At 38.3% G+C, this 23,326-nt stretch overlaps 1 protein-coding gene across 4 annotated transcripts in view; it reads left to right on the top strand.

Moving 5' to 3' along the window:
* The first annotated feature begins 8,078 nt into the window (after positions 1 to 8,078).
* The window catches only part of CPSF6 (cleavage and polyadenylation specific factor 6), a 33,534-nt gene continuing 18,286 nt past the window's right edge, over positions 8,079 to 23,326 (top strand). For 2 of the 4 annotated variants that reach the window (XM_019455060.2, XM_019455058.2), the window contains exons 1-6: positions 8,079 to 8,211; positions 16,201 to 16,410; positions 18,503 to 18,606; positions 21,724 to 21,869; positions 22,777 to 22,950; positions 23,081 to 23,191. In XM_019455060.2, the coding sequence (XP_019310605.1) occupies positions 8,152 to 8,211; positions 16,201 to 16,410; positions 18,503 to 18,606; positions 21,724 to 21,869; positions 22,777 to 22,950; positions 23,081 to 23,191 (805 nt within the window). In that variant the 5' untranslated portion in view covers positions 8,079 to 8,151. The remainder of the gene's footprint in view (positions 8,212 to 16,200; positions 16,411 to 18,502; positions 18,607 to 21,723; positions 21,870 to 22,776; positions 22,951 to 23,080; positions 23,192 to 23,326) is intronic. The other 2 variants (XM_019455062.2, XM_019455061.2) reach the window with 1 other exon arrangement.

Below are 23,326 nucleotides of genomic sequence, written 5' to 3'. Positions count from 1 at the left end.
ATTACAGTGGCCGCCTTGCAGCAGTTGCATTAAAAATACTTGTTGGTGGGGCGCCTGGGTGGCTCAGTCGGTTAAGCGTCCGACTTTGGTTCAGGTCACGATCTCGCGGTATGTGAGTTCGAGCCCCGCGTCGGGCTCTGTGCTGACTGCTCAGAGCCTGGAGCCTGTTTCAGATTCTGTGTCTCCCTCTCTCTCTGACCCTCCCCCATTCATGCTCTGTCTCTCTCTGTCTCAAAAATAAATAAACGTTAAAAAAAAAATAAAAAAATACTTGTTGGATAGTAGAATGAATAAATTTTGTCATCACTTATACATTTATTTAGCTATTGTAGAAGTTGTAGGAAAAAAAACCTGTATGATTACTAATTTTAAGTCCCATTAGCTCCATAAAAAGTGGTTTTTGATGTTGAAAAATACTTTCACTCATATTAATGTTATTGTATTTTGCTCAAGTCCAGCTCTTAATATGGATTTTACATTCATTTCACTTTCAGTAATTTCCAGAAATAAATCATTCAAAACACAAAGACTAATGCATTTTACAAAGCACAAAAGAAAGACCACTTGTATCAAACAATACACTTTAAAACCATGGTGAGAAATGTCTGTTTTTAAAACACATTTTCACACAAGTGCTAAAAAAAGTAGTTCATGGCAAACTACAACGTAGCCTTCATATGTTTTTATTTTTTTTAAGTTTATTTATTTTTGAGAAACAGAGAGAGAGAGGAGAGAGAGAGAGAGAGAGAGAGAGAGAGAGAGAGAGAGAGAGAGAGAATGCACCAGCAGGGGAGGGGAAGAGAGAGAAGGACAGAGAGAATTCCAAGCAGGTTCCTCTCTGTCAGTGCAGAGCCCGATCCGGGGCTCGAACTCACGAACTGTGAGCTCATGACCTGAGCTGAAACCAAGAGTCAGATGCTTAACCAATTGAGCCACCCAGGTGCCCCAATGTGTTTCTTTTTCTTTCTTTTTTTTTTTTAACGTTTTATTTATTTTTGAGACAGGGAGAGACAGAGCATGAACAGGGGAGCGTCAGAGAGAGGGAGACACAGAATCTGAAACAGGCGCCAGCTGTCAGCTGTGCTGACAGCTCAGAGCCCGACGCGGGGCTCGAACTCACAGACCGAGAGATCATGACCTGAGCTGAAGTCAGACGCTTAACCAACTGAGCCACCCAGGCGCCCCTGTTTCTATTTTTCAATCAGATATGTGACTCGTTATTATTACAAGTTTCTAAATGTTGGGGCACCTGGGTGGCTTAGTCGGTTAAATGTCTGATTCTTGGTTCAGCTCAGGTCATGATCACACAGTTCATGAGATTGAGTCCTGTGTCAGGCTGCACTGACAGAGCAGAGCCTGCTTGGGATTCTCTCTCTCCCTCTCTCTCTCTCTCTCTCGCTCTCTCTCCCTCTGCCTCTCCCTTGCTCTCATGTGTGTGCTCTCTTTCTCTCAAAAGAAATAAACATTTAATAAAATTTGTAAAAAATGTCACGCTCCTTCCTGAGTGCAAGGTATGGCCATACTGCATAAAAAAATCTTAATTCTATGCTTTTCTATTTTTTAACATTTTATTTTTTTTAAGTAAGTGCTATGCCCAACGTGGGGTTTGAACTCATGACCCTAAGATCAAGAGTCCCTTCTCTACCAACTGAGCCAGCCAGGTGCCCCTATGCTTTTCTATTTAAAAATGAAGTTGAAATTTTTTCTTGATTATAAGGTGAATAAATACAGGTGGTAGCAATATTAAAAACACACAAAAAATGTATGAATTAGAAACTAAAAATATTCATAATCCCACTGCCCAAAAATATTAACATTAGAACATGTTTCTACGCAATAGAATATAGACAAAAGTCTATATATAGCTGAGGTGAACTTTTTTTAGGTCAGTAGCTGATCACCCTGGCAGGGTGCACCTGACCATCTGCTGTAAGTTTTATTTTGCAGTTCTGGACTTTGAACCTTGAGGGAATGCACAAAAGAACACTTAGATTTGGTTATGAGGCGACTGGAGGTGATCCAAAGGTGTGGCAGTCTAGCAATGAGCTTAGCAACCATCAATGGTGGAGTTCAGCAGAGTGATAGCAACTGTCTAGTGGCAACAATGCCAGCAGTAGCTTCCGAGGCAGTTGATCTCTGTAGCGTGATCCTGACTCGATTTTGCCATCTTTGGTTTCTGCCTGTTTTCCAAACGTGGTTCTCAGGCCTTCAGTCAATTGTATGAGTTCACGGATATCCTCAGAATACATTTCCTTATTGTTTAGGTCAATTTGAGTTTTGTTTCTCTTACTTGAAGCCAAATGCGTTCTAAATGATATGTTAGGGTGACTCTATGAATTTGCCAATGTTAGACCATTTATGAACTATAAAACCTACACCTTGATATGGTTCAGTCTAACAAAATTTGGTAATAGGAAACGCAGTGCTTGAAGTGTGGAACTGGGGGCGCTTGGCTGGCTCAGTCATAGAGCACGCGACTCTTGATCTCAGGGTTATGAGAGCAAGCCTCACGTCAAGCATGGAGCCTTCTTAATAAACAAAAAAAATGTGGAACTACCTGATTCAAGGAGGGACAAGCAGAGAGTGTGATGCCTCACTTCTCTGGGGTTGAAATAAGTCTTTCTTATTCAGCATCGCAATTGGTTTAACCAATTGTTTCTGGAGTGTGCAAATATATGTATAGGCATATGGAAAGATAGAGCATAGTATTCTATTTTTTTGTTTAAAAAGTTGAAAAATTAAGGTTAACTAATACTTATTACATGAATTGACCCTAGTGTCCTCACTCAATTCATATGTCAAATGATTTCAAGTTACTAAGGTATGTGGCAGGCATAAATCTAGGCTTTCTGGGGATTGATATACCCATATTTTGAAAGCTTTCTTAAAGAAAAATAACAAAAAATTATGAATACAAAATAAGGTATGAAAGCAAATTGTTATCGAGGACAAAAGACACAGGGATTTCAATTTCATGTGATTTTCTCATTAAGAGAATATATGGTGAGTTGATAATTCTAAATGCCTCATTATTTAGTGTATTCCTGTCAGGAGAGACTTCCATTTTGACTAGGCATTAATGAGAACCAAATCTTTCACATGTAATTTTGCATGTCTCTTTAGACTAATTTTCTAAAGAATAATACCTGACTTCATACATTTCAAACTTTGTTTCTCTTCCACTACCCACATACTTCTAGTGCCTAGCACAACTGGACACACTCAGATCACAATATGACCTCTGGCTTTGCATTTTCACGTCACAGAAGCTGGATGAGTTGGCATAGTGGCAGTAAAGATGTTTCTGGAAAGCATTCCTATGTCAGGATGGTTACCAATAACTTATACATAAATATTTTCCATTAAATCCAAATTAAATGTAATCCCCCTCATTCAGCTTCTCATTAGATCCAAAAAGATGGCTGCTGCCACACCACACACACCTATCCAACACAAAGTGGGGGATGTATGACAGAGAGGAGAGAGGAGTGGAAGGGAATGATGGCCTTAAACAAGTTTCGGAAAGAGCCCATGAATGAGAGGGACTTTGAACCATTAACTTTTTTTGCTTCTCACATAATTGCCCCTATTGGGGGCAGTCCTGAGGAAAGAGGGGGACAATGCAGAGGATTCTTTTTATTATTATTATTTTTAATGTTTATTCATTTTTGAGAGAGATAAAGAGAGAGACTGAGCACAAGCGGGGGAGGGGCAGAGAGAGAGAGGGAGACAAAGAATTTGAAGCAGGCTCCAGGCTCTGAGCTGTCAGCACAGAGCCTGACGCAGGGCGCGAACCCATGAACTGTGAGATCATGACCTGAGCTGAAGTTAGATGCTTGACCAACTGAGTCACCCAGGCGCCCCTGATACAGAGAATTCTAAAGGGATTCCTTCACACAGGCACTTACTACACTTCATGTGTAGTGTATTACGATACTGTTTATGAGAGCCCAGTTATATCGACTTACAGATTACACTTTCTCACTTTAAATTAACCATCACAAAATGCCCGAGTCTTTTTTTTTAGAAGTATGTCAGATTGATTGATTGATTGATTGATTGATTTAGTGCAAGTGAGCAAGGGGCAGAGAAAAAGAATCCCAGGAGGAGCAGAGAAAGAGAGAGAAAGAAAGAGAGGGGGAGAGAGAAGCAGGACTCATGCTCACTCAATGTGGGACTTGAACTCACAAACCATGAGATCATGACCTGAGCTGAAGCCAGATGTTTAACAACTGAGCCACCCAGGCGCCCAAAGTGCCTGAGTCTTAAAAAGGAGATTCTAAGAAACTATGGCTCATAGTTAATACTAATAATGAAAGTGATAGACAAGAAAGTGTCTGAGCCAACACCTATGTATTTCTAGTATAAATTCTTGTCAGTCCCATAAGGGATGAAAATAAGGATGATGTAATCAGATTTGACAAGAGCAGGACCAAAAATTTCAAGACTATTTGAAATATGGATTTATATCCACTAATGATAAAATGAGGCATTTTATGATATCATTGTAATGATATCATAGCCAGACATTTAAAAAATCTTTATTTCATCCTTCAAAATGATATATTTTATGTGTGTTCATGGTATTAAAATGTTAACATGAAATAATATTTGCATTTATGTATACTATGGCTGCATTTTTTAAGTGTTAGGGGTATAGGGGCACCTAAGTGGCTCAATCAGGTGAGCATCCGACTCTTGATTTTGGCTCAGGTCATGATCTCACAGGCTGTGGGACTGAGCCCTACATAGGGGTCTTTGCTGATGCTGAGGAGCCTGTTCAGTATTCTCACTCTCTCTCTCTGCCCCTCCCGGGTCATGCTCTCTCTCTTTCTCTCTCAAAATAAATAAACTAAAAAAAAAAAAAAAAAAAAAAAAGGATTCGTTAAAAAATAATAATAATAAAATAAAATGCCAGGGATATTTTTTAAAAGTTTGGGGAGCATAGGGCTAAACTATGAGCTGTAGTATGTTAGAATCAAACTCACGTTCCTACAGAGATTACGGCATTGACTGACTTGAATGAAGTAATCAAAATGACAATATGTGTTAGTATTTATGGATTTGGATTTGCCTTCTCCAACCATAAGGTCTTTGTCTATGTGTTGTCATCCAACAGGTGGAATGTGTTAGACCACCTTTGGGGTATCACATTAGTTCAAAGCAATCATCTTTCACTGATAATTCTCCACCTTTTCCTAATTCACAGAGTAGATTTTGTAAACTACGTCTTACTCTGTGACTCCACCCACTTAGACAAACTTGATTGGACTAAAAGTAGACTCCTATAAAACCTGAGCTAATCAGTTGCTTTCTCTTTAGATTTTGTAATTGAAACTAAGACAGATAGCCATTTTCTTGAATGGTGCCTATTTGAACGCTGGAACTGAGGTTGCCATTGCTGCATACACGTGTGTATGGAAAAGGACGGAAAGTTCTGTATAGAGAAGAAACAGATGTACAGAAACCTTAGAACATTAGTTACCTCCTTTCCAACCTCTTTGTTACTCTTTGAAAATATCTTGATTTTATATTGTTTATATTGTTGGAGTGATATGATTGTGGGAAGGGAGGGTAACAGACAAAGAACATGGACAGCCTCTAGAAGATGGAAAAGGCAAAAAAATGTATTTGCCTCCAGAGCTCCCAGAAGGAACGCAGACCTGCCAACACCTTGATTTTGGCCCAGTGAGATCCATTTTGGACTTCTGATCTCGAGAACTATAAGATAAGGAATTTTTATAGTTTCAAGCTACTACATTTCTGGTAATACCATTATCAAATTCCTCTCAAGGCACTCTGGACTTTGAATTCTGTATAAATTTGAATAATAGCATTTCAAAACTGAGAGGGACCTTCATTGGGGGACTTGAGGTAAAGAACTTGCCTAAGGTTACCTGGCTGGTCAGTAATGTCGGGATGAGAACCCAAGTCTCCAATCTTTCATCTATGTACACTGATGACTATAAAATGTCTAACAAAGAGGTTGGTATATAAAAGTACTCAATAAGTGGTAGAGTTTTTGCTTATTGTTTTCATTATTATTATGCATTTTCTTTTGTAATCTACAATAATATTTCATTTCTTGAACATTGCTAAGTAAGCAGGTACCCTGTAACAACCTGTTAAAATCATCAAAAAGGCTAACCAGGAAGTAAGTGAGGAATTAGCTGGTCAAGAAGTAGAAGAGGATAAGGCCTACACATTCAGAGAGCTTATGCACTTCAGATTCCAAAAGAGATGGCTGCAAGGTTGAGCTGCACTCTTGACATGCACGGAAACACAATATGGAACTTAGGAACTGTTAGTGACTCTGGTACACCATATTTTGAGGTGGTCTTCAGAAGGACAGCACCCTGCGAGGTAAAGGAGGACCAAACTATATCCATCCCCATAAGGTTCCAAAGTCTAATATAAAAATCTTAAAAGCAGCCGCCGGGGGTGGGGGCGGGAGAGGGGGCAGAAACCAATGCCCTTCAAAGAAACAGTCTCAATGGCAGTTGACTTTTTGTAGGCAACAGCAGAAGTCAGGCCCTGGAATAATTTTTAAGTGTACTGAAAGAACCTAAACCGCTTCTCTCATCACATCTCCCCTACCCACCTCCCTCTTTCACTTATAAGGACCCTTGTGGTTACTTTGAACCTACCAGGAAATCAAGGATAATCCCAGATCCTTAATGTAATCGTACCTGTGAAGTTCCTTTTCCAACGTAAAGTAATATATTCACAGGTTCCGGGCATTGGGATGTGGACATCTATGATGGGCCATTATTATCCTTACCCTATTACTAATCTAAAAAAAGGTCTCACCCTTTATCATGAGTAGCTCTTTCCTTCTATAAAGCCCCATGGAAAAAAGAAAATCAGTATTTTCAAGAAGAGGATAGGGCATTTTGCATATTACCTCATTTAAAACACCATCAACTTTCAACCTTGGTGAGATAAATATTATTACCTGGAGTTTACAGATTCTGCGATTGACCATGAAAGAGATTAGGTAACTTGACTGAGGTCATCTAGCTGGTAAAACTGTCTGACTAGTAATTGTATCCACAGCACCAGATTGGTCTATCAGACTCCAACTAAGCTTTTTCCACCATACCAAGTAGAGGTGGAATGTATACTGTTTGGCTTACCATTGCGTGAAAGGTTTCTGTATCTTAGCAAGCACACTCTAATTTGGTGGGCTTCGAACTGGGTGAAAAAGAAATAAAGAATGGAGTAAGGTTTCAAACTGGAGAGACATCTTCGACTAAAGTATTTATGACAAAAGCTCTTTGGGTATTGACCACGTGATCACGTTTAAATCACTTACTTTGTATTTGGCCTCAGTTCCCACATTTGTAAGATGAGATATTTGGACCTAATGACACCTTTTCCAGTTCCCTTCTCGCTCAGACATTCTATGGTTCTAAGACAGAAGCCACTTTCCTCAAGATGCCTCCACGTTTTGGGGGGGGGGGTGGTGGTCTCTAGAATGACCGCATTCAAGTTAGAAAACCAACTGCGATCTAAGGAGGAAAAAACGGCGGGCAAAGAGCGGGGAAAGAGATGAAAGGAGCCGGTGACAGGAGATAGAGATGCAAACATAAACAGCATGCAAAAAAACCTAAGTGGCTTGCAAATTACTCAAGATAACAATCCGCGGGAATCCAACGTTTACTAGGCAAATAAAACTGCGGGTCTCTGAGGATGCAGAGTTAAGAACGCTGTTTTCACTCTCAAGGCGCTCACAGAATGCTGGGTTACACTTCGTATTTAATCGTGGACATAAAACTTCCACCTCTCTAGAAGCCTTGGCCGTGAGAATTGTAAGAAAAACTGAGAAATGACAATATTACAAAACGGTGGAGTGTGCTAGAGGCAACGTGAAAACACAGTCTCTGGGAACAGCTGGGACGTGCCCCCAAACCCCAGGCCTAACACACAAAAGAAGCCGCGTCTGCCCGCAGGGACGCAGGCTTTTACTCCGCGCTGCCGAGCGGGCGGGCTGCAGAGGCGACCGCCGCCCCCGACCGCCCCCGGTCGCCCCCGCCTCGTCCCTCGGGCCTCGGAAGTGACGCAGCGCGCCCCGCCCCCGCCGCTAGATCCGCTGCTGCTGCCGCGGCGGGCAGACCTGCAGGAGGCGGCGGCGGCCTCGGCCGAGGGAAGATGGCGGACGGTGTGGACCACATAGACATTTACGCGGATGTAGGCGAAGAGTTCAACCAGGTACGTGAGGGCCCGGGCCCACGCCGCCGAAGCGGGCGGCGCTGCGGTCCGGACGCTGACCCTGGGCTCGCCGTGGGCTGTGAGCCGGCGCGGCTGCAGACCGTGCGCCCTTGCCTCTTGTGGGCCGCGCCGTCCGATCCCGGCTCTGCGCCCCCCTCGCCCCTCGTTCTACCGCATCGTTTCGCGGGCCGCGGGCGCTGCGGCCCGCCACGGGGCCCGAAGCGCGGACGCGGGCCGCCGTGCAGCCGCCGCCGGCCCCTCCCTCGCCGCCGCCACCAGCTCCATTGTTGGCGGCGGCCGGCGGGCGCTTCCCGCCGCGCTAGGCCCGGGCGGTGGGGCCGCGTGTGCGCGGCGGGGAGAACGGGCCGCCGCCGCGCCCCCTCCCCCGCCGCGGGGTCGAGGAAGAAGCCCGGCGGGGCGCGCGCCGGCCGCCGCCTCTTCCCCGGCCCTGCAGCTCGGGCTCCGATTCCTCTCGTCGCTCCATTTTGTCTCCCCGGCCGCGCACGGTCGCCTCATGGAAGGCCGCATTCATGGCCCTTTGTATCCCGCGCGCCCAGTTTCCTGGGCTCCTGCTCGAGTTTGCGACAGGTTTCGGCGTGGCGCCTTCCTCCTCCTCCCTTCACACTTTCTGAAGGCGGCTTAGGTGTGGGCACGTTTGCAACAAGTCGTCGTTTGACTTTTGGACCATCGAGCGTGTTTAAAAATCGGTGCGTGGGCCGTGCTTCGGTGGTTCAGGTCTTGCAGTGCCGTTGAGGCCCAGTTGTTCTTGGCTTTGTGATGAAAATACGTGTGAAGATAGGTGGCCTGAACCAAAAGGAAGACTTGGAAGCGTAGTGGTTGGATGGGAAAATAAGATGGTTGCTCACCAAGAAATAAGAGGAGTTGCTAAAATGAAGAACGTTCAGCCGAAATTCTTTAGTACGGTGTAAAAATAAAGGGTTGTAAATAAGACCCGATTTTCAAAAAGCAAAATGTTAGATGTCTTCCCAGGGATTTGCTTTACGTTTTGAAAGGTAGGAGAAAGTGAGAATGCAAGGTTTTTCCGGTATCTCACAAGCCACAGTTGACTAGAAGAACTAGCCGCGGAGCTGTGATGTCTGATGTTGGGCATCTTTGCAAAAGATCTCGTTTGTTACTAGAGTAGTGACGTGTAAGCTCTAAACCTGCTGTTCACATCTTTGCTGCCTTTATGTAGTAACACATTTTTAAAAATTAAATTGTGCCTAACTGTAGTGCACCTAAAAGCTTGTTTTTTTATGTTTTCCAGGTCTGTAAGAGAAGCTTAATACAGTGCTATTGGTTAATGTGTTTTTCTTTTTTGTTTTTTTTTTCCTCCTACATTAGAGACTTATTTTTTTTTTAATGCTTATTTATCTTTGAATGAGAGAGAGAGAGAGAGAGAGAGAGAGAGAGAATGAGAGAGAGAATGAGAGAATATCCCATGCAGGCTCCCTGCTGTCAGCACAGAGCCAGATGCGGGGCTGGAACTCAGGAACCTGAGATCATGACCTGAGCCTAAATCGGAGGCTTAAGGACTGAGTCACACAAAAGCCCCTACGTTGTTTGTGACTAGGGGCTGAAGAGTATTTAAAAGATAGGGAAAGCTAGAAATCCTTACTGTTCTTGTTTTCACTAATGACTTTGTGCCCCAGGTTTAAGTATTAGAAAAAAAAAATTTTTTTTTCAAGTAGCTTTAAATGTGTGCTACTCCCTTAAAAACTGGTTAGTGTAATTAAACGTTATGTTTTAAATTCTTCGTGCCTTTTATTGTGTTTATATTTTGGACATGTGATGCCTGAGTTGTGTCAGTGACAAATTAGAAAATTATCTTGAGTGCTACAGTCAGATTCTAATGCTTTTAAGGTCAGTAGACACAAGATCTCTAGGAAGTTTCTTTTTATTTATCAAATGGGCATAACATTCCATCTAAAAGAGGGCCATACCCACAAGTAAAGGAACAATTAAATGTTCAAGATTTCTTCATTAGCTTTTCCTACAAGAAAATACATTTGCTTTGCCTTTTTCCTTATGATAAAAGAAGAATTTGGGTACAATTTTAGAAACTGAACTTTCTTCAGGACCTCTCCATGAGAGATTTTTTTTTTTAGGCTTTCACATACTTAATTTGGGATGGGCATTTCTCTAATACATATAGCTGGAAGGAGTGATAGATACTTGTTTATCCCTGTGCAGTAACTAGTGCTGACTGAGCAGGAGGTAAGAAGAGATTAAAATTTTGTGGCCCTGATGAGGAACTATTTGTAGGGTTCTCTTAAAAATGTAGCTTTTTGTTGATTTGAACTTTAGCATTTTATTTCACACATAGTTGTATAATTTTACCGGTAAATTTTTATACAGTACTTTTGAATACATTAATGGGATTAAATAGAGGCTTTGTTTTTGTTATTATTTTGCATAGCGTTGGCCTTTGTTATCTATTGCTTGCTGTGGTAATTCTTGCACAAAAAGATGGTTGGTCGTTTTCAAGGTTAATCCTCTTTTTGAAAATGTTACTGTCGTTGAAATATTTTTCTGAAATTTGATCAGAATCAGATGTAATACAGAATTATTCCTGATTGATTTTTCACTTTATTGTGAGCTGGCAACCTTCTTTCTACTGGTTGCTAAAGTAAATTATGACTCTTATACTGAGTAAAGTGTTTTACTAAGTATAATCAATCTTGACTTATTTTGGCTTCTAAACTGCTGTAAACCTTCAAAAAAAACTTTATTCTTCATGTGAGGTGCAGTTTTAATTGCATTTGTATACTTTAAAATTCTCTGTAGTCTATTTTCCATTTTCTTCTGTTTGAAGTGATACTTATGAATCCTTTTTCAGGTGTATTTTATGAAGCTTTCTTTCTTTCATATTTCAAAAAATAGGAGACATCCAAGTGTCTTAGAAGAAACTTCAATTTGGGGATGGGGTTGAGAATAAGTTTAGTGAGACTATCGAGTTCCTTTCTTCACCAGATGAATTTAAGAATGGAAAATAAAGTTGGAGAAAGGGAGAAGGCACAAGGGACTTTGCTATTTTATGGGTGCTCTTTAGTTCTTAAATTGAAGGTCTTTGGATGTAACCAAATTGAGAACAGTTGCTCCAGTGGAAAGAGAATTTGAACTACTTCCAAACCTCTACATTACTTGATCTGGAGTTGAGAAGAAAGCAGTTCTGTTTCAGTCTCTATAGTATATGTCAGTCCAGTTTGAACTGGGATTTGTGTTCTAATGTGGTAGTTACTAGCCTACTATTTAATATAATTATAGACTTTTTTATTTTGACCAAGACTAAATAAATTTTTAAACTCGGTTGTTCAAAATACATTTCGTGATTATTTGTTATATGCCAACAAGGAGGGTTACAAAGTTCAGTAATCTCTACCCTTAGAATGCTCTGTAGTGGGGGTGAGGGACTCTACATAATTATAACACTCTGGCAGGTCATGTATTGTAAAACCCACTCCTTTATGTGTATCTTTATCTATAGCTTGTTTGTTGGTGGGGGGGGGGGTAAAAAAATTCTAGAAACCTCAGGAAAGTTTACACTGTATACATTGAAGTGTGTGTTTTGCTTGTTTGGAGATCAAAACCTCAGTATAGAATTTAGTCACTGATCTGTCTGCCGGTAGATCACTGATAGCAGTGCTTATTTAGTAATCTGACCACCCAGCTTTAAAATGAAAATGTATATAGGTTGTGGCTAGGGAAAAATTCGTGTAGAAGTTAAGGACCTAGACATCCTCGTAAGTCAACTTGCCTTCATTCATGAGTCATTATACTTTATATTTAATCATTATGTATCTGCTTTAGCCAGTTGTTTAGCCCGTTTTGAAAAATAAGTTTATTGGACAAATGTCAGTGAAATCTTGTCTCTGATAAATTTATGTTTAATAGGATATCCTCTGAGATAAAACTGTGGTTGAGAATGAGGTAGGTAGAGATTGAGAAACCATGGGAGAAATATTAGGGGAACTAGAACTCTTAGTTTTATTATTTATCAGTGTAGTTTATCTTTACTTAAAAAAAAATTTTAATGTTTATTTTTGAGAGAGAGGGACAGAGGATGTGCAGGGGAGGGGCGGGGGGGGGGGTGTGGGGACACAGAATCTGAAGCAGGCTCCAGGCTCTGAGCTGTCAGCACAGAGCCCCGACCCGGGGCTCGAACCCATGAGCCTTCGAGCTGTGAGATCATGACCTGAGCTGAAGTCGGCCACCCAGGCGCCCCATTTTATCAGTGTAGCTTTATCAGCTGCCTGTGAACTGTCCACTTTGTGGTTTATGTGGCATATTTTTAGTACCAAGTTGGCTTCCTTACTGTTAGTTGAGCTTTTTACAGGGATTACAGACGAATTTTCAGATCTCCTCATACCGTAAGTAGATAAAAATCAGAAGATGATGTATTTTTTATAAAGATAAATATGTATTAGATTATCTGCTGTTGGATTTTGCATGCTAGTATTTTTCTTCCGTGGTATGGGATACATTTTGTAAATACGAACTGTAAACCTCTCCCTCCTTTATATTTCTCCAAATGGAAATGACTATTAAATTCCTTCCTTTTTGTTTTTGTTTTTTTAATAGAGGGGCTTTGAAATAAGTGGCTCTTACTGTACCATGACTGGTATTTATATAATGCAGGAAAGGTATTATTACAATTTCAGATCACCAAAGGCCATGTTGGGCTTATTAGGGAGAGTGAAGAGTGTAATACTGTTATTCCATGGTCATCCCAGTAATAGTATATACAGTATATACATAAAATTAAAATTTTATGGGAGGTGATAAGGAAAGTATGTCTAAAGATAAGTCTTCGGAAGGAAGAAGATGGTGGTAATGAAAAAGTTAAGAAACATTGCCTTTAAAAAGGACCTAATAGAATTTTCGTTATTTTACTATCCATGTTATTTTAATGTTTTCACTGATGTGGCAACAGCTACTTGTATATCACGTAGACTATAATCTTAAAGTATAAAATCTTGAAAGGATGCCTTACCTTTATAATGCTTGCAGTAATTTAGAATGTAGGAAATGGGAAAAAATCACTTGGATTTTTTAACAAATCCGAAGAACTTTTATTTTACTGGAAGTTATATATAATGTGCAGCTCTGTTAGTAGATTAATTAGTATGAAAAATAGATAAAGTCTGGGCAGTGTTTGGCATCTGAAATATTTCGAGGGGTTGTGTTGATTTGGGTTGGTTGGTTGGTTGGTTGGTTTTTGAATGCCATTAAAACTCGCTAAAGGTAATAATTTGAAAAGATTCTTCCCATAGTGGAACTTGACACTGTTGACCATTTCTCTATGACAAAGTAGAAGCTATTTTTTTTTCAGTAGACATTCAGAGCTCACCTTTTTTTATATGACCTGTGATATTATGTTGCATAGTTACAGAATATGCATGCCCCCCCCTTTTAAAGTGGGAACAGAAAGTAGATGTGGTGTTATCTTTTTTTATAATGAGGATAGATGTGATATGCTGAAGCTGAAGGAAGATTACTGACATTAAAAGAGTATATGCTGAGTTGCATTTTTAGTAATGGTAGCAAATGTATTTAGATTCATTAATATTTTTTCACCGCATTCAAATGCATACTGTTGGGGCTAGAAGTACAGGCTGTGGCCTTGAAACAAAGTGAAGCTAACTATTCCACGTGGATATCAAACCCCAGGACCCTGATCTCAATTAGCATCATACTTCAACCAATTGGAAGCAGTCCAACTACCAGACAAAATGGCTGATCCTAAATATTGATAGAATCTATCAATATGGAAAATTGGTTGGTGTCAACATAGCAATTTGTGGATGGACAAAAATAGTAAGTGATTGTGATTCACCAGGTCAGTGTAGCTGCGATTATGCTTATAAATTATTGTCTACTTAAGTGTGTGTACATTTTCCAAGATTTACAACTAATGAAAAATCAAATAATGTGTTAACCTATTTCATAACCCTTTAAATAATCCTTGCATTCTTTTTGACTCTCCCTCAGACCATATATTGTGACTATAGTTTCTGCTAAGGAGGATGGAAACACAGCTCCCTTTGAATAATAATAGTAATAATAATAATTCCATTTGATAAAGTACAGAACCGGATTGCAGGAGTTTAAAATGCCCACTACCCCTTGTGGGAATCTTTTTAGTATCTTAAGTGTATGGAACCACTGCTGCCACCAAGCTGCCTGAAGCTTCAGCTACACTGAAACTTGATAACAAAAATTCATCCTCTTTTTTTCTAATTTTCACTGTCACTGCAATTGGAACATGTTACTTTAAGAAAAACTCAGTTAAGAAAGATTATTTTGATATTGCTGTACAAACAAAATAAAATTATGGCATAATTTAGTGACTTGTGGTCTTAGTTTCTGCCCATTGCTAAAGATGGCTTTGTTGTTTAACTTACCTTGAGATCTTGGATTCTTTATTAAGTAAGTCTTAGAGACATTGTGCCTCATAACAAAATGTTATGTAAAGATGCTGTTATATAATTAGTAAATTGGTTAACTCGGTTATGCAGAAGGTTACCTGAAGATGACTTTGTAAATTTCAGATCCCTTTGACTGTGCGTATAATTGGTATTTCCCCTTTTAGGTTTTTTTTCTTTTTCTTTTTCTTTTTTCTTTAAAAAAAAAAATCTTAATTCTGATGCCCTTCTGAATAACAAAACAGCTATTGAGCTCTGTTCCCATGGGGCCTATGATAACAATATTTTGTTGATCTGTTTACAGTCATGTTACAAATCCTGTCTGTGGGTCATTCTCTATTCTTGTAATAGTCCTTAAAACTATTAGAACTATTAGCTTCTCATTATGTGCCATTTATATAACATTTCATCCTTAATAAGTTATATTAATGAGAGCATATAGCTTATGTAGCTTATATCTGAACTCAAGTTTGTTGTTTTATAGTTGTAATTGCTTCTCTTTTTATTATCTCAAATATTCTACCTCATAAGAAAGATAAAATAGTTCACATTGATTTTGATACTTAGTGATGGAAAGGAAGGAAGATAATAGTTTTTCTTCGGATTCTGGCTAGTCAAGCCTGTGGCCTTTACTAAAGGCAATTTAAGTGGGGATGAGTGTTCTGCCAATGTCTGCATTTCATTTTTCTTGTACTTACTTAGGGTAGAACCTGCCTTTTTCCTTTTCTGCTATTTACATATTTTTTTTTTTTGTTTCTTTTTTTTCTTACCATTTAGGCTTGTAAGGGGCATTCTGTTGGTGACACTCAATGGCAGAGCTTTACTAGATCCTTGTTCATATCACTTTTCTCTTGCTAATTGACTAGATATCTTTTGCTAAATTGACTGCAGATCTAAGAAGTCTAGTAAGCATTAACTCTTTATTGACTGAGAATAATGGAACTATCACTAGATACTAATTTGAATAGTCTTACTCATTTTATTTATAGTTTCTCTTTTCCTGTTGATTTGTTATGATTTTGGAATAATTTAGGTACCCACATTTCTTCATCCCTTCCTGTTGGCTTAGCTCAATGTGCTTTTTTCTAAAACTAACATCTTTCACAGAGTTGAAAAACCAGATTCTGAGTATCATAGAAAATAATAGTTGTATTTTTCTGCAGTTAAACATTTATAATGGATTTAAGTTTGTTTGTGATATTTCTGTATTGTTTTTTAAAGTCCATCTATTTGCATTTATGTATTGTTATTTCTACTTTCAGAATATTGTACTTCCAAGAAAAGTTTTATATTGTTACTGTATTTTGTCTACGTATTCTTTTCGCTGAGGAACGTTATTTCCTGTATTATAACATATATCAGTGGGAAAATAGCATTTATTGTGTAAAAATTCACTTTAGAGGCACCATTCAAGATTACATCTATGGCCTAAAGATTTGTAGAGATCTTTGGGGCTTTATTTTCTACTGGATTTTTAAAACAAAATAGTTGAATGAATTGTATTCTTATTATTTAGTGGTAGTCTGACTGTTGTATAATCTAGGGCATTATTTCTGTGTCTCAGGAAGCTGAATATGGTGGGCATGATCAGATAGATTTGTATGATGATGTCATCTCTCCATCTGCAAATAATGGAGATGCCCCAGAAGACCGTGATTACATGGATACTCTCCCACCAACTGTTGGTGATGATGTGGGTAAAGGAGCAGCACCGAATGTTGTCTATACGTATACTGGAAAGAGAATTGCATTGTATATTGGAAATCTGACATGGGTAAGTAAACTTAATGTATGAATTAAATTTATTGGTAGTTGGTTTTGAATTGTTCACGTAGTTAATCTGTTCCATTTTTATAAAATAAAAATTTGTAGGGGAGCGTGGGTGATGGCATTGAGGAGGGCACCTGTTGGGATGAGCACTGGGTGTTGTATGGAAACCAATTTGACAATAAATTTCATAGTATTTTTAAAAATACTAATAAATAAATAAAATAAAATAAAATAGATTGTTGATTTGTTGCTCTATATACTTGTTTATGCAGTGAGGAGGGAAATACAAATATGTTTAGAACGTTATAAATTTTGTGGGTTTTTTTGGTGTTTGTTTTTTTTATTAAAAAATTTTTTTAACATTTATTTTTTGAGGGAGAGAGTAGGAGCGGGGTAGAGGGAGAGAAGGGGACAGAGGATCTGAAGCAGGCTCTGTGCTGACAGCAGAGAACCTGATGCAGGGCTCAAACTCATAAACTGTGAGATCATGACCTGGGCCAAAGGCAGACTCTTATCTGACTGAGCCACCCGGGGGTCCCTATTTTTTTTTTTTTTAATATTTATTTATTTTTAGGAGAATGCAGGCCGGGGTGTGGCACAGAGAGAGGGACAGAGGATCTGAAGTGGGCTCTGCACTTACAATCTGACAGCAGTGAGCCTGATGTGGGGCTCAAACTCACAAACCACGAGATCATGACCTGAGCCGAAGTGATGCTCAACTGACTGAGCCACCCAGGTGCCCCAGAACATTATAAATTTTAGATCTAGTTTTGAATTTTGTGGTCATTCAACTTGTTTTGGTAGAGATTCCAGTTAAATATAGTTCAGTTGTCTTGAGTTTAAATGTAATATTCTATTACTACTATACTTACAGTATCCTAGTTTTAGAAAGAAGAATACTCACAATAAGGTCTGAAACCAGGATTCAGAACTGTAGGGAAAAGCACAGTACGACCCTGGTTTTTAAAAGCTTTCATTATTAGGGTCTCCTGGTTGGCTCAGTTGGAAGAGCGTGCGACTCTTGATTTTGGGGTTGTGAGTTTGAGCCCCATGTTGAGTGGAGAGATTACTTTAAAAAAAAAGTTTTCAGCATCTAATTTATATTTCAGGCTTGTTGAGTTTCTTTCCTGCTTTTAATGTTTATTTATTTTTGAGAGAGAGCGTGCATGTGTGCGTGAGCAGGGGAGGGGCAGAGAAAGAGGGAGACAGAGAATCTGAAAACAGGCTCCAGCCTCTGAGCTGTCAGCACAGAGCCCAACATGGGACTCAAACTTGGGAATGGCGAGATCATGACCTGAACCAGCCAGGCTCCCCTCATCTCTCTTAGAAACATTTACTGCATAATTTGAAAGTTCAAAAATCGTCTATAAATTAACATTTGTCACCCTTCTTAAGTAGCATTTTATTTTTAAATGTTCACATTTTTAAAAAACGAACCCATCTCCATAATCATTCAGTCTGAGCAATTTTATAATATTGGAGACTGTAGCAGTGTAGTTGTGAGGAGTGTGGTTGCTAAATAAAACTGAATCTTAGCTCCTCCATTTATTACTTTTGTGATCTTAGACAAGCCTTTTAACTTTTGCACCATGTGTGAAATGGGAATACTAACAGGACTTAATATAGGGTTGTTTTAAGAGTTAAATATCTGATATAAAGTACATGATAGGTACTCAATACATGTGCCTTTTTTTTTTTTTTTTTTAAATCTTATACTCAAACATAAGGTGGACTTTGTTTCCCAAAGTAATTTTCCTTTAGGGAGAGAAGTGATAAGTGAGATTGGTTTTATTAAAAATGTAATGTCATAGCAGTTTGAAGTTGTGAGAGACCAGAAATTCTTTAAAGGTAAAAAAAGTCTATTTTATCTCTAAGGATATATACCTTCTAATTTCTGAAACTTATCAAAGGATGAAGTTAATGTCCTCAGGTGCTTTTGTGTCATTTAAAAATTGGAGACCAACTGGCAAAATTGCACTTAGATTTGCACTGTTAATGGTCTTTTGTTTGTTCTGAGTTTACCCTTAAAAACTAAATTGAAACAATAAACATCTTGGTTATATTTCGATGGTTAATGAGGGGGAAATATCTTGCAGTGGACAACAGATGAAGACTTAACTGAAGCAGTTCATTCTTTGGGAGTAAATGATATTTTGGAGATAAAATTTTTTGAAAATCGGGCAAATGGCCAGTCAAAAGGGTAAGAATCTTGTTTTCATTTTTTTTCCTAATACGTTAGAAACTAGAGATTGTAATTTTGGTAGTAGCTATTCTTAATGTTAACCATTCACACGCTTTATTATCCACATTGGCAGAGGGTTCTTGGGCAGAGATATGTACTGATTTTACTTACCTTGTGATCTAGGTCACTAAAACTAGTGAAACCGGAAGTGTGGACAGATTAGGTCTATTTAATTTTCCTGAGTTTTCTCTGTGGTTGAAATGATTTTTGAAATGACAGTTTGAAGAAGCATTATTATCCTGTGATTAAGGGATGGAGAAAGATGGGCAACTGGAAAATAATGTAACGTAAATGTTTTGCTCAATTTTTTAAACTATTAAATTATATGAATGAGATAGGATCATTATAGGAATATTATAAAAAACAGATAACCAGAAGTAGGAAAATAAAAAGCTACAAGCTCACCATCCATAGATAATCACTCTTAACATTTTAGTGAATATACTTGCAGGTTTTTTTCCTTGTGCTTATATTTTAGTGGAAAAAGAAGGAACAGGATTACAATTCACAGGTTTTAGAACATGTTTGGTAAAATGAGTTAAACGTACTTATCCATAAATGCACATCCTCTCTAATGTCTTAATTCTTTCCATCATACCTTGTGTGTTACAGTAATTATTTTACCTGGCCCAAGCCATTATTATCTCTTACTCGAACTTTTGTAATAGCCTCCTACCTGTGTTCTTGCTTTCACCCCAAATCCCCTATGGCTTATGCTATTAAAAAATGTAAATATTGGAAAAAAGTGCCATCAATATTTGCCTTTTCAGATCTTCTAATGGCTCTCTATCACTAAGAGTAAAAGCCAGAATCTTAACTGTGGCCCTATAAGGCACTATATGATCTGTTTCCCCACCACCTGCCTGACCTTATTCCTACCACTGTTCACCTTCCTTATGCTGTTTCAGCAATGTTTGTCTGTGCTGTTCCTCAAAAACACTCCTGCTTAGGAGTTTTACACCAGTTGTTTCTTATTTTTGGTTTGTTATATCCCCCAAATATCCACATGGATCTCTTTCTTTCTTTTTTTTTTTAATATGTTTGTTTACTTATTTTGAGAAAGAATCCAAAGCAGGCTCCACACTCAGTGCAGAGCCCGACGCAGGACTCAGTCTCAAGACCATGAGATCATGACCTGAACTGAAATCAAGGGTCAGATGCTTAACCAACTGAGCCACCCAGGCACCCCTCTTTCACTTCATTAAGGACTCTCCTGAAAGAATTCCCTTCCCTCATCACCCTATGCAAAATATTAGCTTCTGCTCATATCACTATAGAGTAGGAGCAGATAAAATTGAAATTTTATCCCCAGTTTATTTCCTTTCTTTATTTTTCTTTATTATAGTGTATTTTACTTATTTGTCTTGTCTCCAATTAGATTGTAAGCTCCACAAGAGGAAGGATTTTGTTTTGTTCACTCTTGTATCCCTAGCCCTGGATTGTGCCTGGCATGTAGGAGTTGGTGCTCAATACATATTTGTTAAATTAATAAATTCATTAAATTGTAAAAATATCCAATCTGATGATTTTTAGTATATTTACAGTTATCACTAATTCCAGAACATTTCATGACCCTCAGAAGAAATCCCATACCCATTAACAATTTGTCTCTATGAGTTTGCTTATTCTGAATATTTTCTATAAATAGAATAATATAATATGTGGTCCTTTGTGACTTCTTTCACTTAGCATAATGTTTTCAAGATTCAGCCATGTCTCAGCATGTATCAGTACTTAATTCTTTTTATGGCTAAATACTATTCCATTATATGGTTATATCACATTTTTATTCCATCCATCATCTGATGGGCATTGAGGTTGTTTCCATGTTTGCTTTTGTGAATAATGCCCCGTGAATATTCTTGTACCAGTTTTATATGAACATATGTATTCCAATTCTGGTAGGTGTATATATATATACCAGTAGTGGAATTATTGGATTATATGTTAACTGTATATATATATTATATATACGTATATATGTATTATATAAGTATGTATGTAAGTATATATATAAATACACATAAATATATATATATATCTTTAATTTTTTTAATGTTTATTTTATTTTTGAGAGAGACAGAACATGAGCAGGGGAGGGGCAGAGAGAGAGAGGGAGACACAGAATCTGAAGCAGGCTCCAAGCTGTCAGCACAGAGCCAGACACGGGGCTCGAACTCACGAACTGTGAGATTGTGACCTGAGCCAAAGTCGACGCTTAACCAACTAAGCCACCCAGGCACCCCTATGTTAAGTCTATATTTAGCCTTTGAAGGAATTGTCAGATTATTTGTCAAAGTGACCGTACCATTTTACATTCCCGTCAGTAGTGTGTGAAATTTTCAGTTTCTCTACATCTTCAACAGCACTGTTTATCTTATTGATTATAGCCATCCTAGTGGGTATGAAATGGCATCTCATTGTGGTTTTTGACTGACATTACCCTTCTGGTCAGTGATGCTGAGCATGTTTGCACAGTGGCATTATTCATAATAACCAAGAAATGGAAACAACCCAAATGTCCTTCAACTAATGAATGGATTTTTTTAAATGTGTTGTATCCATATCGTGAAATATTATTCAGCCATAAAAAGACATTGAGTAATGATGCATACTACAACATGCATAAATTTTAAAGCCATTATGTTAAGTGAAAGAAGCTATTCATAAAGGACCACATATTGTATAATTTCATGTATATGAAATGTTCAAAATCAGTAAATTCATAGAGATAGAAAGTGAATTAGTGCTTTCCTAAAGTTGGGGGTTGGGAGGAAATGGAGTCACAGCTAATGAGTATGGGCTTTCATTTTGAGATGATGAAAACGCTCTAAAATTGTGGTGATCGCTCTAAAACTCTGAATATACACTTATTGTACACTTTAATTGAGTGAATTGTATGGTAGGTTGTTATTTTGAAAAAGCTAAGGATGAAAGTGTGAACTTGTATAGTTTTACCTTAAAAAAATATTTTCATTTTTCTTAAAGGTAAATTCATACTATTTCCTTTTTAATAACAGTAGCTTTGTTAATCCCTCCTCACTTTCTGTCTTTGCCCCTTTAAACATCTTTTAGGTTTGCCCTTGTTGGTGTTGGATCTGAAGCATCCTCAAAAAAGTTAATGGATCTGTTGCCTAAAAGAGAACTTCATGGTCAGAATCCTGTTGTAACTCCATGCAATAAACAGTTCCTGAGTCAATTTGAAATGCAGTCCAGGAAAAGTAAGCAATCCCTCAGAGGCCTTTATTAAAAGATGTGCATTTTTAGCCAATGTTGCTAGCATTTGTTAGATGTTACACTAGAGAAGTCATTTTAATGTTTAGTTCATTGGAGAATCCATTTTAGAAAGTTTATCCCTTAAATTTGATTTGATTACTGGTTTATGGCTATGGTCCTATATAATGGAAACTTATTCCCATTTTTCTCTAGATGTCACAGACCCAATATTATACAACAGTGTGCAAGTTCTATAGCTCTGTCAGTCTTGTCCTGTCATTCCCATCCTAGAGAAAGGAAGAAACTACATTCTAATCTTTAGATTAAAGGGAAGTTATGTGAATGTGTGTTATGGTGGGGGAGAAACCACTGATAACCAGAAAATATTCATTGATTTTCTGCTTGGCACCAAGATCTTTCACCACTTGGTAAAGTGAATATAGAAAAGATTGGCCATTAACAACACTTAGAAATGCTCTCACTTAAAGAGATAAGGTGGATAATCGTGTAATTAACAAATTCAAGTGGCTGTTTTTCTTTTAATGTTTTAGCAGTTAAGACTTAACTGAAGAATATGATACGAAATTTAAATAATCTGTGCTTACTGAAATTCAGATTTCTGTTGGAGAATTTTAGTCTTGGCTGCTGCTGAGTATTGGTATTTTGAAAGTAACTCATATTTACCCACTGGAAATACATTAACTCTGGATATTTTGAGACTTCAAAAGAACTTAAATAGATGTGAATGTTTCCATCCAGTACTTCTCATGTAGTTTGGACAGGCCCAAGACATCTGCAAGTTAGTATATAGCATATGTGAACTTTGAAGTAGAGTTATTTCTAAATAACAGTGGTTACATTTCAGAGGACTATTTTAATAAATGCTATTTATGAGTATTTGGATATTTACAGCTACACAATCAGGACAAATGTCTGGGGAAGGTAAAGCTGGTCCTCCAGGAGGCAGTTCACGTGCAGCATTTCCACAAGGTGGTAGAGGACGGGGCCGTTTTCCAGGGGCTGTTCCCGGTGGGGACAGATTTCCTGGACCAACAGGACCAGGAGGGCCACCCCCACCTTTTCCAGGTAAAATTTTTCTTAAATTACCATGGATAAAATGTGTCTACCTTAATACCTCTTTTCCTTTTCTCTCTTTTTCAAGTAATGCATTATTAATGTGACTTACTCTCCTTGTTATGCTATTTTTGGAATCCAGGAAATTTGATCAAGCATCTTGTTAAAGGAACTCGGCCTTTGTTCCTGGAAACTAGGATTCCATGGCATATGGGGCACAGCATAGAGGAAATACCCATTTTTGGCCTAAAAGGTCTTTATTTTTCTCCAAACTTGCTTGACTTATATATAGAATATTTACATCCGTCTTATTTTCTTACCTCTTAAAAAATCCTTTCAAGACCATTTTTCCTTGTTTCACTTTCTAGCTTGGCATCAGAGTAGAATA

This window comes from Panthera pardus, unplaced genomic scaffold (assembly GCF_024362965.1).
Source record: "Panthera pardus isolate Hobbes unplaced genomic scaffold, ASM2436296v1 HiC_scaffold_6, whole genome shotgun sequence".
Lineage (NCBI taxonomy): Eukaryota > Metazoa > Chordata > Mammalia > Carnivora > Felidae > Panthera > Panthera pardus.
Note: the sequence above shows the minus strand (reverse complement) of the source record. Positions and strands in the feature narration are given on the sequence as shown.